Source organism: Mobula birostris, chromosome 7, assembly GCF_030028105.1.
Source record: "Mobula birostris isolate sMobBir1 chromosome 7, sMobBir1.hap1, whole genome shotgun sequence".
In the NCBI taxonomy this organism is placed as follows: domain Eukaryota; kingdom Metazoa; phylum Chordata; class Chondrichthyes; order Myliobatiformes; family Myliobatidae; genus Mobula; species Mobula birostris.
The window spans coordinates 5,041,706-5,061,439 of NC_092376.1; the positions used below are offsets into that span (position 1 = coordinate 5,041,706).

General features: G+C 45.0%; 1 protein-coding gene across 1 annotated transcript in view; it reads right to left on the bottom strand.

Moving 5' to 3' along the window:
* clpb (ClpB family mitochondrial disaggregase) overlaps positions 1 to 19,734 on the bottom strand; it is a 191,334-nt gene that overhangs the window by 93,282 nt on the left and 78,318 nt on the right. Inside the window, exon 6 of the mRNA XM_072262522.1 lies at positions 7,053 to 7,150. Within this exon, the coding sequence (XP_072118623.1) occupies positions 7,053 to 7,150 (98 nt within the window). The remainder of the gene's footprint in view (positions 1 to 7,052; positions 7,151 to 19,734) is intronic.

The following is a 19,734-nucleotide window of genomic DNA, read 5'->3' on the forward strand; positions in this document are numbered from 1 at the left end:
CTTGCTGAAATCCATTTACACTACATCTACTACTCTACCTTCATCAATGTGTTTAGTCACATCCTCAAAAAGTTCAATCAGGCTCGTAAGGCACGAGTTGCCTTTGACAAAGCCATGCTGACTATTCCTAATCATATTATACCTCTCAAAATGTTCATAAATTCTGCCTCTGAGGACCTTCTCCATTAAGTTATCAACCACTGAGGCAAGACTCACTGGTCTATAATTTCCTGGGCTATCTTTACTCCCTTTCTTGAATAAGGGAACAACATCCACAACCCTCCAATCCTCCGGAACCGCTCCCGTCCCCATTGATGGGCTCTCTAGTTTGCTCATCACTATCTCTTTAGTGACAATGATTCTATCGAGGGCCTCACCTCCCATTTCGTCCATAACATTCTTCTTTGGCATATTAGACATGTCCTCCACCGTGAAGACCAACACAAAATAATCGTTCAATGCCTCAGCCATTTCCTTATCATCCAATATCAACTTCTCCTTCTCGTCTTCCAAGGGACCTATGTTGACTTTAGCCACCCTCTTCCACTTTATATATTTATAAAAACTTTTGCTATCTGTTTTTATATTTTGTGCTACTTTCCACAAGACCACAAGACAAAGGAGCAGAAGTCAGCCATTCGGCCCATCGAGTCTGCTCAGCCATTTTATCATGAGCTGATCCATTCTCCCATTTAGTCCCACCCCCCCGCCTTCTCACCATAACCTTTGATACCCTGGCTACTCAGATACCTATCAATCTCTGCCTTAAATACACCCAATGACTTGGCCTCCACTGCTGCCCGTGGCAACAAATTCCATAGATTCACCACCCTCTGACTAAAAAAATCTCTTCGCATTTCTGTTCTGAATGGGCGCCCTTCAATTCTTAAGTCATGCCCTCTCGTACTAGACTCCCCCATCATGGGAAACAACTTTGCCACATCCACTCTGTCCATGCCTTTCAACATTCGAAATGTTTCTATGAGGTCTCCCCCTCATTCTTCTAAACTCCAAGGAATACAGTCCAAGAGCGGACAAACGTTCCTCATATGTTAACCCTCTCATTCCCGGAATCATTCTAGTGAATCTTCTCTGTACCCTCTCCAACGTCAGCACATCCTTTCTTAAATAAGGAGACCAAAACTGCCCACAGTACTCCAAGTGAGGTCTCACCAGCGCCTTATAGAGCCTCAACATCACATCTCTGCTCCTATACTCTATTCCTCAAGAAATAAATGCCAATATTGCATTCGCCTTCTTCACTACTGACTCAACCTGGAGGTTAACTTTAAGGGTATCCTGTACGAGGACTCCCAAGTCCCATTGCATCTCAGAACTTTGAATTCTTTCCCCATTTAAATAAAAGTCTGTCCATTTATTTTTTCTGCCAAAGTGCATAACCATACACTTTCCAACATTGTACTTCATTTGCCACTTCTCTGCCCATTCTTCCAATCTATCCAAGTCTCTCTGCAGACTCTCCGTTTCCTCAGCACTACCGGCCCCTCCACCTACCTTTGTATCGTCAGCAAACTTAGCCACAAAGCCATCTATTCCATAATCCAAATTGTTGATGTACAATGTAAAAAGAAGCAGCCCCAACACGGACCCCTGTGGAACACCACTGGTAACCGGCAGCCAACCAGAATAGGATCCCTTTATTCCCACTCTCTGTTTCCTCCCAATCAGCCAATGCTCTATCCACGTATGTAACTTTCCTGTAATTCCATGGGCTCTTATCTTGTTAAGTAGCCTCATGTGTAGCACCTTGTCAAAGACTTTCTGAAAATCCAAATATACAACATCCACTGTATCTCCCTTGTCTAGCCTACTGGTAATTTCCTCAAAAAATTGTAATACGTTTGTCAGGCAGGATTTTCCTTAAAGGAATCCATGCTGAGTTCTGCCTATCTTGTCATATGCCTCCAGGTACTCTGTAACCTCATCTTTGACAATCGACTCCAACAACTTCCCAACCACCGATGTCAAGCTAACAGGTTTATAATTTCCTTTTTGCTTCCTTGCCTCCTTCTTAAATAGCGGAGTGACATTTGCAATCTTCCAGTCCTCCGGAACCATGCCAGAATCTATCGACTTTTGAAAGATCATCGCTAATACCTCCGCAATCTCCACAGCTACTTCCTTCAGAACACGTGGGTGCATTCCATCTGGTCCAGGAGATTTATCTACCTTTAGACTATTCAGCTTCCTGAGTACTTTCTGTCGTAATTGTGACTGCGCACACTTCTCTTCTCTGCCACCCTTGAGTGTCCGGTATACTGCTGATGTCTTCCTCAGTGAAGACTGATGCAAAATACTTGTTCAGTTCCTCTGCCATCTCCTTATTTCCCACTACAATTTCTCCAGCATCATTTTCTATCAGTCCTATATCTACTCTCACCTGTCTTTTACTCTTTATATACTTGAAAAAGCTTTTAGTATCCTCTTTGATATTACTTGCTAGCTTCCTTTCATAGTTAATCTTTTCTCTCTTAATGACCTTCTTGGTTTCCCTTTGTAAGGTTTTAAAAACTTCCCAATCCTCTGTCTTCCCACTAATTTTTGCTTCCTTGTATGCCCTCTCCGTTGCTTTAACTTTGGCTTTGACTTCTCTTGTTAGCCACAGTTGCATCCTTTTTCCACTCGAAAATTTCTTCTTTTTTGGAATATACCTGTCTTGCATCTTCCTCATTTCTCACATAAACTCCAGCCACTGCTGCTCTGCTGTCTTTCCCGCCAGTGTCCCTTTCCAGTCAACTTTGGCCAGTTCCTCTCTCATGCCACTGTAATTTCCTTTACTCCACTGAAATACCGACACATCAGATTTCGGCTTCTCTTTTTCAAATTTCACAGTGAACTCAATCATGTTATGATCACTGTCTCCTAAGGGTTCCTTCACCTCAATCTCTCTAATCACCTCCGATTCATTACACAATACCCAATCCAGTACAGCCGATCTCCTAGTGAGCTCAACAACAAGCTGTTCTAAAAAGCCATCTCGCAGACATTCTACAAATTCTCTCTCTTGAGATCCAGTGCCGACCTGATTTTCCCAATCCAATCACATGTTAAAATCCCCTACAATTATCATAACACTGCCCTTCTGACAAGCCTTTCCTATTTCCTGTTGTAATTTGTAGTCCACATCCCTGCAGCTGTTTGGAGGCCTATAAATAACTGCCATCAGGGTCCTTTTACCCCTGCTATTTCTTAGCTCAACCCATAAAGATTCTGCACCTTCCGATCCTATATCACCTCTTTCTAATGATTTAATATCATTTCTTACCAATAAAGCCACGCCTCCCCCTCTGCCTACCTTCCTATCCTTCCGATACACCGTGTATCCTTGGACGTTCAGCTCCCAGAGACATGCATCCTTTAGCCAGGTCTCAGTGATGACCACAATATCATACCTGCCAATCTGTAGCTGTACGACAAGATCATCCACCTTATTCCTTATGCTGCGTGCATTTAAGTATAACACCTTAAGACCAGTGTTTGACACATTTCACTTTGATTTCACTGCAACTTTATTGCACTGCAACTCAACCCAATGGCTACAAATTTGCCCCATCACCTGCCTGTCTTTCCTGACATCTTTACTGCTCACTATCTTAGATTTATTTCTGTTTTCCCCTTCTTCCGCTCTGTCATTCCGGTTCCCATCCCCCTGCCAAATTAGTTTAAACCCTCCCTAACAGCTCTATTAAACTTTCCCGCCAGGATATTGGTCCCCTTAGGGTTCAGGTGTAACCTGTCCTTTTTGAACAGGTCATACTTCCCCCAGAAGAGATCCCAATTATCCAAGAATCTGAAGCCCTGCCCCCTACACCAGTCTCTCAGTCACGCATTCATCTGCCTGATCCGACTCTTCTTGCCCTCGCTAGCACATGGCACAGGTAGCAATCCCAAGATTACTACCCTGGAGGTCCTGCTTCTCAGCTTCCTTCCTAACTCCTGGAAATTTCTCTTCAAGACCTCCTCCTTTGTCCTATCTATGTCATTGGTACCAACATGTACCAAGACAACTGGCTGCTCACCCTCCCCCTTCAGAATATTCAGGACCCGATCCGAGATATCCCATACCCTGGCACCTGGGAGGCAACACACCATGCGGGTATCTCTATCAGGCTCACAGAATCTCCTGTCCATTCCCCTGACTATGGAATCCCCCACGACTACCGCATTTCTCTTCTCCCTCCTTCTCTCCTGCACAACAGCGCCAGGCTCAGTGCCAGAGACCCGGTCACCGTGGGCGTCCCCCGTCAGGTCATCCCCCTCAACAGCATCCAGAACAAGATATTTGTTGCGGAAGAGGACAGCCACAGGTGTGCTCTCCACTATCCGGGCATTTCCCTTCCCTCTCTTGACAGTGACCCAGTTTTCTGACCCCTGTAGCCTAGGGATGACTACCTCCCTGTAGCTCCTGTCTATCACCTCTTCACTTTCCCTAATAAGCAGTAGGTCATCAAGCTGCAGCTCCAGACCCCTAACAAGGTCTCTGAGGAGCTGCATCTCGGTGCACCTGATGCAGATGTGGCCATCAGGGAGGCTGGAGGTCTCCCAGGATTCCCACATCTGACACCCTGAACAAAGCACTAACCCTGTAGGCATGCTATCTAATTCTACAGGAATGAAACAGGAAAAATAAGTCTACTCACCCACTTACCTCGCCAAACAGATGAACTTTTTAAACCGTTAGCTTGTACCTTTAACTGTGAGAGCCCTGCTGTTCCTGTCTGTCCGGGCCGATTCGCGAAGGGGGGGGGGAAGAAAAAAGAGTTGGCGCTTCGCTCTCGCCTCTTCCTGTTTACCGCCGAAGCCCTACACTCTGCTCCCACTCACTCCACTGCCCGCTCCGACAGCTGCCCGCTGTATAGGGTGGTCTCCTTTTTAAACTCTCCACACGGTCCTGTTGATGTCACGCGCCTGCGCAGTCTTGCCCTTCTTGCACTCGAAGAAGTTTTTTTGAAAAACTGCCTTCCTTCAGAATTCAGCTCCCATGACGCTCTGTAGTCCTGATCCAAAAGAGAGCCGTTGGCAGGAACCTGCCTTTTTAAACTCTCCGCGCGGTCCTGTTGACGTCACACGCTTGCGCAGTCTCGCCCTTCTTGCACTTGAAGAAGTTTTTAGAAAAAACTGCCTTCCTTCAGAATTCAGCTCCCATGACGCTCTGTAGTCCCGATCCAAAATTTCATACTCTATCTTTCCTTATTTCTTGTTTAGTTGTTCTCTGTTGCTTTTTGAAGTTTTCCAAATCCTCCAGTCTCTCACTGCTCTTTGCGACTTTGTACACGAGCTTTTAATTTGATATTATCTTTTATTTCCTTAGTTATCCAAGGCTGGCTCTCTCCACACTTACTGTCCTTACTTTTGACTGGAATATACTTTTGTTGAACACTGTGAGAAACCTCTTTGAAAGTATTCCACTGTTCCTCAACTGTCCTACCAAATAGCCTGTGCTCCCAATGCACATTAGCCAACTCCTCCCTCACCCAGTTGTAGTCTCCCTCGTTCAAGCATAATATACTAGTTTTAGATCTAATTATTTTACCCTCCATCTGTATGCGAAATTCAATCATACTATGATTACTCTTTCCAAGAGGATCCCTGACTACAAGATCGTTAATCTTACCTGTCTCATTGCACAGGACTAGATCTAAGATAGTATTTTCCCTTGTAGGTTCACTAGCATGCTGTTCAAGAAAGCCATTACAGATGCATTCTATGAAGTCCTCCTCAAGACTTCCTTGTCCAACCTGATGCATCCAATCTATGTGGAAGTTAAAATCCCCCATGACAACTGCTGTTCTGTTCTTACAAGCCTCAGTTATTTCTTGGTTAATTGCCTCTGCCACTGCAATATTTTTATGAGGTGGCCTATAGACAACACCCACCAGTGATTTTTTTTTTCCCTTTACTATTCTTAATCTCTACCCAGATGGATTCAACATTCTGCTCCAAAGACCTTATATCGTCTCTCACAGTCGCCCTGATCTCATCCTTAATTAACAGCGCCACCCCACCTCCTCTGCCTTCCTGCCTATCTTTCTGTATTTTCCAGGGTGGAAATGGCCAATAAGAGGGGGCATAACTTAAAGGTGATTGGAGGAAATATAGGGGGGATGCCAGAGGCAGGTGTTTTTACACAGAATTGTGGGTGTGTAGAGCACACTACAGATACATTAGAGACATTTAAGAGTCTTAAACAGGCACATGGATGACATAAAAATTGAGGGCTATGTATGAGGGAAGGGTTATATTGATCTTAGACCAGGCTAAAAGCTTGGCACAACATCGTGAGCTAAATGACTTGTACAGTTCTAGATTCCCTCAGTTGAATAGCTGGTACAAAGATAGGAAAGATTTAAAAGGAGATGAGCTAAAAGGCAGGCAAATAGGACTAGCTTGTATAGGAATCTTAGTCAGCATGGACTAGTTGGGCTGGAGGGCTTGTTTCTGTGTTGTATAACTCTTGACTCTGTCACATTCCTTCCCAAAACTGGCCTCTCCAAAAGTGCAACACCCCCTGTGCTCTAAAAACAACTCTTTTATTAAGAAAAGATTAGCTGTATTTGTCAGATGTACATGGGGGGGGGGCGGATCTCATTGAAATCTATCGAATATAGAAAGGACTCGATGGGTCGAATGGCCTGATTCTGCTCCTATGTCTCATGGTCTTACATACACTGAAGCACTCAGTGAAATGTGTCGTTCTGTGTCGATGACAAAGGTGTACTGGGGACAGCCACGTTTCCTGCATCAACATAGCACGCCACAACTTATTAACCCGTACGTCTTTGGAAAGTGGGAAAAATCTGGAGGAAACCCATATTGACAAGGGGAGAACATTCAAACTCCTTCCCAACAGCAACGGGATTTGAACCTCGATCATTGGCACTGTAAAGTGTCAAGCTAGCCACAATGCTGCCAGTTCAGCCTTGCCTAGCTACTGGACAGAAGCCTAAGTCATTGTCTATAACATGGAAAACAGCAGGTAAACAACATGCCCGCATGGGTCTCAGGATATAGAGATAAGCCGATACACTTGCCTTCACTTCAGCTTCCTTCAGTAGTTTCTTGACTTCTCCTTCCCGGGCATAATCGACGGGTGTGTGTCCCATGTCGTTCTGCAGCAAGGGGTTGGCGCCTGAGTGAGAGAAAGGTGACCATTCAATATGGTGGAGACAACTAGGACTGCTATAGACAGTTCGACAGAACAACATGACCTGAGTTCATCAACTCAGCAACACACGGTCTCTGACGTGACAAAGAACATAGAACAATACGGCAAAGTACAGGCCCTTCAGCCCACAATGTTATGCTGACCTTTAACCTATTCTAAGATCAATCTTATCCTTCCATCTTACATTGCCCTCTATTTTTCTATCATGCACGTGCCTATCCAAGAGTCTCTTAAAAGTTCCTAATGTATCTGCCCCACGCCCCTTCCACTCCGTGTAAAAAATTTATCTGTGACATCCTCCCTATACTTTCCTCCAATCACCTTAAAATTATGCCCACTTGTTTTAGCCATTTCTACCCTGGGAAAAAAATCTCTGGCTGTCCACTCAATCTATGTCTCTTAGCATCGTGTACATCTCTATCAAGTCACTTTCACCCTTCCTATTTGCAAACTCCCACACCTTCTACACAGTAATATCCCTCTAAATTCAACAGCATTTCTCCCAGCACAGCACAACAATATGCCTACCATTGACTTACGAGCAGCTCAGCTCATCAATACTCTCGTTTCACAAAATCCTCACACATGCACTCACTAAGGAGCCTTTACAGATTGCTTAAGGAACGGGGACGCACTTAATCAGATAGAAGTAACAGTCAAAGCAGAAATCAAGGGAAATATTGTGATGTCTGAGTACAATACCATTTAAAGTGCCGATGTCCAAAACATAAACACACTGAAGGTCAAGACCATCATATACTGTATGTGTATATGTGTGTGTATATATATATACACATACACACACACACACATATACACTCAGTCATCATTTAATTAGCTATCTCCTGTACCTAATAAAGTGGCCACTGAGTGTATGTTTGTGGTCTTCTGCTGCTGTAGCCCATCCACTTCAAGGTTCAATGTGTTGTGCGTTCAGAGATGCTCTTCTGCACACCACTGTTTGAATGTGTGGTTATTTGAGTCACTGCTGGTTTCCTGTCAACTTGAACCAGTCTGGCCATTCTCTTCTGACCTCTCTCATTAACAAGGCATTTTTCGCCCACAGAACTGCCACTCACTGGATATTTTTTATTTCTCGTATCATTCTCTGTAAATTCTAGAATCTGTTGTATGGGAAATCCTCAGAGATTAGCAGTTCCTGAGATACTAAACCATCCTGTCAGGCACCAACAATTATACCACAGTGAAAGACACTTAGATCACATTTCTTCCCCATTCTGATGTTCGGTCTGAACAACAACTGTACCGTTCTATGACTCCATAACCCCTGCGAACTCGTGGTCGTTTTATTCAGGATAACCTCTGAGCCATTTCCCATTGTCATACAGGGTTGATGAGACGTGTCTATCAGAATCACCATTTAAGGGGAATCTCAGCATTTACCAAGCAGAGAAGGCGATGGATTAAGTGCCAGCACATGGGATTTGTATAGGTGGGCTTAATGGTCGGTGTTAATGAGGCGAGCCAAAGGTCTTGTTTCTTTGCCGAATGACTCTACAACATAGGAATTAGAGAGAGATCCCCTTGGGCACAAGGAGCTGCAGTAGTAGACAGGCAGCTGACTGGGAAGGAGAGGCTATGAGAAGATCAGAAGTAGACATCAATGGGCACAAATTGGAGCGCAGAGATGGAGGAGAGTGGAGTGAATCCATGAACAGGATGCCTCAGTGGAAAAACTCTGCATGCATTCCTGTATCCCTATCTATATCCCACAAATTCCCTTTCATTCTCCTACGTTTCGGAGCATAAAGTCCTAACTCATTCACCTTTTCCAATAACTCATCTCCTCAAGACCCAGCAACATCTTTGTAAATTTTCTCGGTACGCTTTTGTGCTTATTGGTATCTTTCCTGTATATAGGTGACCAGAACGGCACATAATTCTCCAAATGTAGCCTCACCAATGCCTTACACAGGGTCAACATAACATAAACCTTTCATAATCTTATCCTGAAATCATATAAATGCTGGAGTTCAGAAAAAAGGGGTGGGGGCTGGGGGGGGGGGGAGAGAAATCTCATTGAAACCTATCGAATATTGAAAAGCCAAATAGAGTGGATGTGAAGAGAATGCTTCCTATCCTGGGGGAGTCTAGGACCAAAGGGCACAGCCTCAGAATAGAAGGATGTCCTTTTAGTACACAGATGAGGAGGAATTTCTTTAGCCATAAGACCATAAGATATAGGAGCAGAATTAGACCATTTGGCTCTTTGAGTCTGCTCTTTGAGGGCTGGTCAAATTTTCCTCTCAGCTCCAATCTACTGCCTTCTCCCTGTATCCTTTCATGCCCTAACCAATCGAGAATCTATCAACCTCTGCCTTAAATACACATAAAGACTTTGCCTTCACAGCTGCCTGTGGGAAAGAATCCCACAGATTCACCCCTCTCTGGCTAAAGAATTTCCTCCTCATCTTTGTTCTAAAAGGACGCCCCTCTATTTTGAATCTGCGTTCTCTGGAGACTCTCCCACCATAGGAACCATCCTCTCCTCATCCACTCTATCAAGGCCTTTCACCATTTGATAGGTTAGGTTTCAATGAGGTTTCTCCTCATTCTTCTAAATTCTAGTGAATACATGCCCAGAGCCATTAAACACTTTTCATATGACAAGCCATTCAATCCTGGAATCATTTTTGTGAACCTCCTTTGAACCCTCTCCAGTTTCAGTACATCCTTTCTAAGACAAGGGGTCCAAATTTGCTCACAATACTCTTTGAAGCCTCACCAGTGTTTTATAAAGTCTGAACATTACATCCTTGTTTTTATATTCTAGTCCTCTTGAAATGAATGTTAACATCACATTTGCCTTCCTCACCACAGGCTCAACCTGCAAATTAACCTTTAGGGAATCCTGCACAAGGAATCCCAAGTCCCTTTGCATCTCAGTTTTTTTGTATTTTCTCTCCATTTAGAAAATAGTCAACCCTTTCATTCCTTCTACTAATGTGCATGACCATACACTTCCGGACACAGTATTCCATCTGCCATTTCTTTGCCCATTCTCCTAATCTAAGTCCTTCTGTAGCTTCTCTATTTCCTCAGTACTACCTGTCCCTCCACCTACCTTCATATTGTTTGCAAGTTTTGCAACAAAGCCATCAATTCCACCATCCAAATCTTTGGCACATAACATAAAAAGAATTGGTCTCAAAGAAGACCCCTGTGGAACACCACTAATCACTGGCAGCCAACCAGAAAAGGCTCCAAACACGAGGAAATCTGCAGAGTCTCCCTTTGTTTCCACTCTTTGCCTCCTGCCAATCAGCCTCTGCTTTATCCATGCTAGAGTCTTCGACGTAATTCTATGGGCATGTAGCTTATTAAGCAGCCTCATGTGTGGCACCTTGTCAAAGGCCTTCTGAAAATCCAAGTGCACAATGTCAACCGATTCTCTATTGTTTATCCTGCTTGTTATTTCTTCAAAGAATTCCAACAAGCTTGTCAGGCAAGATTTTCCCTGGAAGAAACTATGCTGACTATGGTCTATTTTATCATGTGCCTCGAGGTACCCTGAGACCTCATCCTTAATAATCAACTCCAACATCTTCCCAACCTCTGAGGTCAGACTAACTGGACTATAATTCCCCTTCTTCTGCCTTTCTCCCTTCTTGAAGAGTGGAGTGACATTTGCAATTAAGAAGGTGGTGAATCTATGGAATTCATTGCTACAGACCAAGTCATTGGGTATATTTAAGGTGGAGGTGGATAGGTTCTTGGTTAGTCGGGGTGTCAAACATTACGGGGAGAAGTCAGGAGAATGGGGTTGAGAGGCATAATGAATCAGCCATGATGGAATGGTGGAGCAGACTCGATGGGCTGAGTGGCCTCATTCTGCTCTTGTGTCCTGTGGTCTAAAATAAAAACTCAGTAGAAGGAGCGATGATCATTACCATACATTCGAGTCTTTGCCGATTACAGCCTGGTTATCTCTGTTCTCTGGGAGTTGCGTGCTCTGCCCCTAAGCATGTCTGCTGCAGTGACGATTTACATCCTGCTCTTTGCAATATTGATCGCTGCTGTGCTCAACACTCCTAAGGGTGGTATTGAAACTGCCTGCTTGCTCACAATCAATTCTGGAGTTTTATGAGATATATATACACACACATATACATATATACACACATTCACACTCATATATATATATACTGGGTTCATCACCTCTTGCAGTGTTTGTGGGCAGTGCTGGGTGCTTGACTTCAGTGTGCTGCATGGAGATGATGAAGCCATAGAGCACTACAGCACAGAAACAGGCCCTTCAGCCCATCCAGTCTGTACAGAACTGTTACTCTGCCTAGTCCCATCGACTCACACCAGGACCGTAACCCTCCATACCCCTCACGTTCATGTACTCATCCAAACCTCTCTTAAATGTTGAAGTTGAACCCGCATCCACCACCTTCTCTGTTAGCCCGTTGCACACTCTCACTACCCTCTGAGTGAAGAAGTTTCCCCTCAGGCTCCCTTTAAATATTTCACCTTTATCCTTAACCCACGACTTCGAGTTCTAGTCTCACCCAACCTCAGTGGAAAAAGCCTGTTTGCGTTTACCTGATCTATATCCTTCATAATTTTGTAAACCTCTATCAAATCTCCCCTCATTCCCCTACACTCCATGGAATAAAGTCCGCACCTATTCAACCTTTCCCTATAACTCAGATCCTCAAATCCTGGCAATATCCTTGTAAATTCCCTTTACAATCTGACCAGAACTATACACAACACTCTAAATTAGGCCTTATACAATTTCAACAAAAAGAGAAGTTGATTCCATCTTGTGTGATTAACCATTAATAATTTCATCATCAATATGGTAGTGTAGTGGTTAACGCAATACTATTGCAGCTCGGGCATCAGAGATCAGAGTTCAATTACAGCGCCAACTGTAAGAAAGTTTGCAAGTTCCTCCCATGCGTGCGTGGGTTTCCTCCGGGTGATCTGGTTTTTTCCAATAGTCCAAAGACACATCAATTAATAGATTAATTGGTCATTGTAAACTTTCCTGTGACTAGGTTAGGGTTAACTAGATGGATTGTTGGGTGGTACAGCTCAGTGGACTGGAAGGACCTGTTCTGCGTTGTATCTCTACGTAAATAAATTAACATCAGTAACAGAAGCAGTAAACTACTATCTCAAGGCTTTGTGGGATTGTGTGCTGTGCGCGTTTAATGTGTACTTCCAGATAGGCAGTAGATGTGGCTAGGGAGGACAGGGGGCTGGATGTAAACACTCTGACACAGCGATCTTTATTTAAACAGCCAGAATGATGTCCATAGTACAACATCCTCAATCAGTTCCCCTTTATCGATAATGGAATTTGCCTAATCATCACAGAATGGCAGAGTAATCACACAATCAATAAAGGGAGAAAAATGAGTCCAATATCGGCCCGGCGCAGCCCTTGAGTTACTGCGGGGACAATCAAACAATCATTATTTAAATTACGCAGCAGCCAGGCCATTGAAGACAAAATCCTCAAGGAGCACCTGCCGAATTCCTGGAACCCAGTGGTGGCCTCGGTGAACCACTGCACCTTGGAACACAGAGCAGTACAGCACAGGAACAGGTCTTTCTCAACAGGCCCACAATATTGTACTCAACCAACTCAGTTAGTAAACTAATCACCTCTGCCTACACAATGTCCAAAACATTCCATTTTCCTCCCTTTCCTCACATTCACGTGCCTATCTAAACGTCTCTTAAAAGTCTCTAATGTATCTGCCTCTACTCCCACCCCAAGCAGTGCATTCTGTAAAAAAAAATGCCCCTTCCATCTCCTTAAAAATTACCTGAACTCACCTTAAATGCATGCCCTCTGGTATTAGACATTTCAACCCTGGGAAATAGATAGTGTCTGTCTACCCTATCTATGCCTCTCATAATCTTGTAGACCTCCCCTCAGCCTCCGCTGCTCCAGGGAACACAGCACAAGTTAGCCCACCCTCTCGTTATAGCACATGCCCTCTAATGGAGGAACAGAGAGTAACACAGCAGATATCATGTACATTCCTAACTAGACACTTGGCATGGATAGAGTGAACAGCCCAAGACTGCTTCCCAGGGTGGGAATGACTAATACGAGGGGGCATAATTTTAAGGTGTTTTTTTGCATAGAGCATGCTAAGAGAAACACACTGCCCAGGGCGGTGGTAGAGGCAGGTACATAGACCATAGAACACTACAGCACATTACAGGCCCTTCGTCCTATGATGTTGTGTTGGCCCTTTAACTTACTGCATGCTCAATCTAACCCTTCCCTCCCACGTAACCCTCCATTCTCCTTTCATCCAGGTGCCCATCTAAGAGTCTCTTTAATGTCCCTAATGTATGTATCTGCCTCCATCACCACCCCAGGCAGCTCATTCCACGCACCCATCACTCTCTGTGTAAAAAAAATTACCTCTGACATCGCCCCACCCCCCCAAACGTTCCTCCAAACACCTTAAAACACCTCCTCTATTGCCATGATGACACTAAGCTCAGGTTGGAGCAGCAACACCTCATATACCGTCTAGGTAGTCTCCAGCCCCTTGGTATGAACATAGAATTCTCCAACTTCCAGTAATTCCCTCCCCCTCCCTTCCCCTATCCCTATGTCACTCTGCCCCCTCCTCCAGCTGCCTACCACCTCTCTCATGGTTCCGTCTCCTTCTACTACCCATTGTGTTTTCCCCTATTCCTTCTTCACCTTTCCTGCCTATCACCTCCCTGCTTCCCCTCCCCCACCCCTTTATCTTTCCCCTTACTGGTTTTTCACCTGGACCCTACCAGCCTTCTCCTTCCCACTCTCCCCCCACCTTCTTTATAGGGCCTTTGCCCCTTCCCTCTACAGTCCTGACGAAGGTTTCCGGCCCGAAACATCGACTGATCGTTTCCAAGGATGCTGCCCGACCTGCTGAGTTCCTCCAGCGTGTTGTGAGTGTTACCTTAAAATTATGCCGCCTCGTATTAGCCATACCAGAGGTTCCCAACCTTTTTTATGCCATGGGCTCACCCCATCATCCGAGGGGTCCATGGACTACAGGGTGGGAACCCCTGCCTCAGGCACATTTATGAAACTCTTAGATAGGCTCATGGATGATGGAAAATGGAGGGTTATGCAGGAGGGAAGCATTACACTGATCTTAGAGTAGGTTAAAAAGTTGGCACAACATCATGGGCAGAATGTTCTGTGCTGTAATGTTCTATGTACTTCTGTACAATTAAAACTGTCAGGATTAAGAAGCTCATATTAAACAACTGATCAGTGAATGAGTAGGGAGCCCTCCTAGATTAACATCAGCATTAAAGCAGCACAGAAGTATTTAAACACCTCAGAACGTTTCACACAAAGAAATTGGAACTGGTTTATTACTGTCACACATACCGAGACGCAGTGAAAATTTTGCCTTGCATATTGTCCATACAGATCAGATCATCACACAGCTACCCTTGTTCTTCCAGCTCAGGGGTTCCAAACCTTTTGATGCCATGGACCACTACCAAGGGGTCTGTGGACCGCAGAATGGGTGCCCTGTGTAGCCGGTATGGACGGTGGGCTTCAATGGTGCTGTATGAGGAGTTTTGGTGAGTCGGTTCGATCACACATTTACCTTGTTGCTCATCTTACAGAGAGTGTGGGCAAATGGCACTGGCTTAGATGCGAAACCTGGTCAGTATAGACCGGCTGGGTGGAAGGGCCTTTTTCTATGTTGTACGAGTCTATGACTCTGTGGCCCTTAAAATTATGTCATCCCTTGTGGGATCTTGCTGTGCACAAGATGGGGACTGCATTTCCCACGAAACAACTGACTCCATCCTGGCCAGCTTCTTTAAAAAGGCAGCGGCTGCAGGATGGTGAAACAGGAGGATGGCTCTTGGCTTATTATTGTCACACGTACTGAGATGCAGTGGAAAGCTTGTCTTGCATACTGTTCATACAGATCAAATCAGTACACAGTTTGTCGAGATCGAACAAAAATAACAGATAACAGTGCAGAATAAAGCAACACAGAAAGTGCAGTGCAAACAGACAATAAGGATAGAGAGTGCAGTGCAAGCAGACAATAAGGTGCAAGATAGATTGTGAAGTCAAGTGTCCGTTTCATTGCATCAGGAAACTCTTCAATAGTCTTACAACAGCTGGATAAAACCTGTCTTTCAGCCTTTGATATGTGCTTTCAGGATTACCTATCTTCTGATGGTGCAACGAACTGGTACAACTACATACAACATGTAGACATACAAATCAGCCTTGATGCAATGGCGGAGCAGACTCGAGGGGCCAATTGGCTTAATTCTAGCCCAGTGTCTTATGAACAGGACAGGTTTGGAGGGATGTGGGTCAAATGTGGGGAAGTGGGACCAGCTAATGGGGATAATGTGCTTGGCATGAATGAGCTGAGCCGAAGCGCCTGTTGCTGTGCTATAGAATTCACTGACTCTGTAGGTGCTTATGAGCCGTTGGTCTGCGCAGTGCCACCATCAAGGTCCCCTTGCAGCACAGAGGCCAATTCAAACCCTTCCAGACGCCTGCCAAATGAGAAAAGGCACCTTCCATCTGCCCAGGAGTACCGAGCATGGCCATTTAAAATGTTTACAAAACAAAACTTCAATTGCACAGCTGAGGAGAGCAGCACTCTGTTCTGAGTTATGTCCCACTGTAAGTTGATTCCACTGCGGCTAATGGGAAATGGAGAGACAACAATCAAAGCCATTTAACAAGACAGACTTTCACATACTCCAGACCGCCCATCTGCTCACTAGTTCTAGTTTTACAGAAATATTTACTGAGGAGTGTCTGGTGTTGATCCTTTGAAAGCTCTACACTGTCCCACAACTGTACACTTTCCACACAGCCCTGCAAAGTTTTCCAAGTACTTATCAAATTGACTTCTGACCAGAGGTGCATAAAATCACGCAGGGCATGAAAAAGGTGAATAAAGATTAAAGATTACAATACTGTGTTCAGCTGGGGTTGCCTCTTTATAGGAAAGATATGGAGGCTTCAGAGGGAGTACAGAGCAGATTTACCAGAATGTTGCCTGGATTACAGAATGCCTCATGAAGACAGGCTGAGCAAGCTAGGGGCTTTCTTTTGGAACGAAGGAGGATGAGAGGTGACTTTATGAAGGTGATAAGAGGCAAAGACAGAGTGGACCAGCTTGAGACTTTTTCCTAACAGGGAAATGGCTAATATGAGGGGGCATAATTTTAAAGCGATTGGCGGGAACTATAGGAGGGATGTCAGAGGTAAGTTCTTTACACTGAGAGTGGTGGGTATGTGGAATGCCCTGTCAGGGGTGGTGGTAGAGGCAGATACTTTAGGTACATTTAACATACTCTTAGATAGGCAAGTGATGTTGTGGGGATGGAACTGGACTCTCTGACGGAGGTGTCTGAAAAGAGGATGCTGTCCAAGTTGCATGCCATCTTGGGCAATGTCTCCCATCCACTACATAATGTACTGGGTGGGCACAGGAGTACATCCAGCCAGAGACTCATTCCACCAAGATGCAACACAGAGCGTCACAGGAAGTCATTCCTGCCTGTGGCCATCAAACTTTACAACCCCTCCCTTGGAGGGTCAGACACCCTGAGCCAATAGGCTGGTCCTGGACTTATTTCCTGGCATAATTTACATATTACTATTTAACTATTTATGGTTTTATTACTATTTAATTATTTATGGTGCAACTGTAACGAAAACCAGTTTCCCCCGGGATCAATAAAGTATGACTACGACTATGACTTGGATGATAGAAAAATGGAGGGCTATGTAGCAAGGAAAGGTTAATGTTGGCAGAACATGGTGGGCTGAAAGGCCTGTACTGTGTTGTAATACTTTATACTCTATTAGCTTTACTTGTCACATGTACATGGAAATATGCATCAACAACCAAAGCAGTCCGAGGGTGTTTTGCGGGGCAGCCCGCAAGCGTCGTCACACTTCTGGCACCAACAGAGATGTCCACAACTTACTGACCCTAACCTGGAATGTGGGGGAAATCCAGAGTACCCCAGGAAACCCATGTGGTCACGGGTAGAACGTACAAACTTCTCACAGACAGCAGGGGGGAATTGAACACCAATCGGTGATCAATGGTGCTGTAAAGCGATGTGCTAACTGCGATGCTCCTGTAATAGTCTCTGGAAGCATTTTTCAAAGAATGGTACGATTGACTGTCCAATTTGGTAACAGGAATGGCAGAACAACAGTAGTATAAAGCAGGATATCTTTGTTGGCTCGGCTGTTTGTCTCTGACACAATCCTATGTAAAGGGTAACACTGGGCCAGGTCATCTTCTCCTGTACAGAATGTGATTACAATGAGATAAACATCAGTATTGCAGATGATAGGTTGCCCACAGGATGATATTCATCAGCTGGCAAAATGGGCAGAGCAGTGGCAAATGGGATTCAATCTGGATGTATTTTGGGAGGACGAGTAAAGGGCAGAACATGCATAATGAATGATGAAGGCATGAGGGAATCAATCTAGTCCATGCTGATCTGTTATACTGCCTAGTCCCATTGACTTGTACCTGGACCATAGCCCTCCACACCTCTCCATCCATGTAACTATCACACTTAAGAGTCATAGAGCACTACAGCACAGAAACAGGCCCTTCAGCCCATCTAGACCATGCTGATCTGTTATACTGCCTAGTCCCATCGACCTGTACCTGGACCATAGCCCTCCACACCTCTCCATCCATGTAACTATCACACTTAAGAGTCATACAGCACTACAGCACAGAAACAGGCCCTTCAGCCCATCTAGTCCATGCTGATCTGTTATACTGCCTAGTCCCATCGACCTACACCCAGACCATACCCCCCGCCAAATCCATGAACCTATGCAAATGTCTCTTAAAAATTACAATCATACGCATATCCACTACTTTCACTGGCAACTCAACACACACTTGCACCATCCTCTGAGCAAAGAAGATTCCCCTCAGGTTCCTCTTAACTATTTCACCTTTCACCCTTCACCCGTGACCTCTGGTTCTAGAAAAAAGCCTGCTTGCATTTACCCTATTTACATCCCTCATAATTGTGTATACCTCCATCAAATATCCCCTACTCTCCTATACCCTTCCAGGGAATAAAATCCTAACCCATTCATTCTTACCCTATAACTCACATCCTCAAGTCCTGGCAACATCCTTGTAAATTTTCTCTGAATTCAGTCAATCTTATTTACATCTTTCCTATAGACAATAGACAATAGGTGCAGGAGTCAGCCATTTGGCCCTTCGAGCCAGCACTGCCATTCACTGTGATCATGGCTGATCATCCACAATCAGTTTCCAGTTCCTGCCTTATCCCCATAACCTTTGATTCCGCTGTCTTTAAGAGCTCTATCCAGCTCTTTCTTGAAAGCATCCAGAGACTTGGCCTCCACAGCCTTCTGGGGCAGAGCATTCCATACATCCACCACTCTCTGGGTGAAAAAGTTTTTCCTCAACTCCGTTCTAAATGGCCTACCCCTAATTCTTAAACTGTGGCCTCTGGTTCTGGACTCACCCATCAGCGGGAACATGCTTCCTGCCTCCAGCATGTCCAATCCCTTAATAATCTTATATGTTTCAATAAGATCCCCTCTCAGCCTTCTAAATTCCAGAGTATACAAGCCCAGACTTTCGACATATGACAGTCCCGCCATCCCGGGAATTAACCTTGTGAACCTACGCTGCACTCCCTCAATAGCAAGAATGTCCTTCCTCAAATTTGGAGACCAAAACTGCACACAGTACTCCAGGTATGGTAGATGGCGGCACATTCAAACGCAGCGGCCTCTCAGGGGCCAACCAAAGATGCACTTTTCTTTTTAAAAAGTGTTTTTTTATGATCGCAAGACTATACTGGACTCCAAGAACAACGGGCACAGCGGGTCTACTGCATCCATGATCTGCTCGCTGTTTGCAGCAGCTGGTGGGGGTGCCGGCAGATAAGTCGGAGAAGGAAGAACTGGCGCTGGTGCTCAGGTTGGAGAGGGGGAAGCCGGCAGTCGGCTGGGAAAAGTGGTCAGACCAGAAAGGGTTCAGAGGAGCTGACCTGGGTGCAGACCGTGCTACTGCCGGCAACTTGAAGGCTTTGGAGTTGGTGCATGAAAGCATAGTGTAGTGTAACAGTGAGTGACTGCCTTGGACATTTCTCTTGCAATCGCAAGACCCTGTTGGACACTGATATTGTAAGATGCTGCAGGCCTGTTTCCCTCATTTGGTGGAAAGTCAGGCAATGAGGCAGCCGTCTGGCCTTGGTTGTAGTTAAGACTAGGCCTCAAGCTGTGGGCTAGCCTGCTGCAGTGCAGGTGCAGAAACGTTGGAGGCGGTGAAAGCATCCATGCCTGTTTGGGAGCTGGCCTCTCCTGTCAATGCAGCCCTCTAGTATTCGACCAGTGGAATGACAGGCTAGGTTGCTGCGAGCTGTAACATCAACTTGTATGTTGCTCAGGGACTTGACTATAAGTGTGTTTTTTCTCTCTCTTGCTATTTTGAATGTAGGTTATGCACCTGGGCCCCATAGAAATGTTGTCTTGCTTG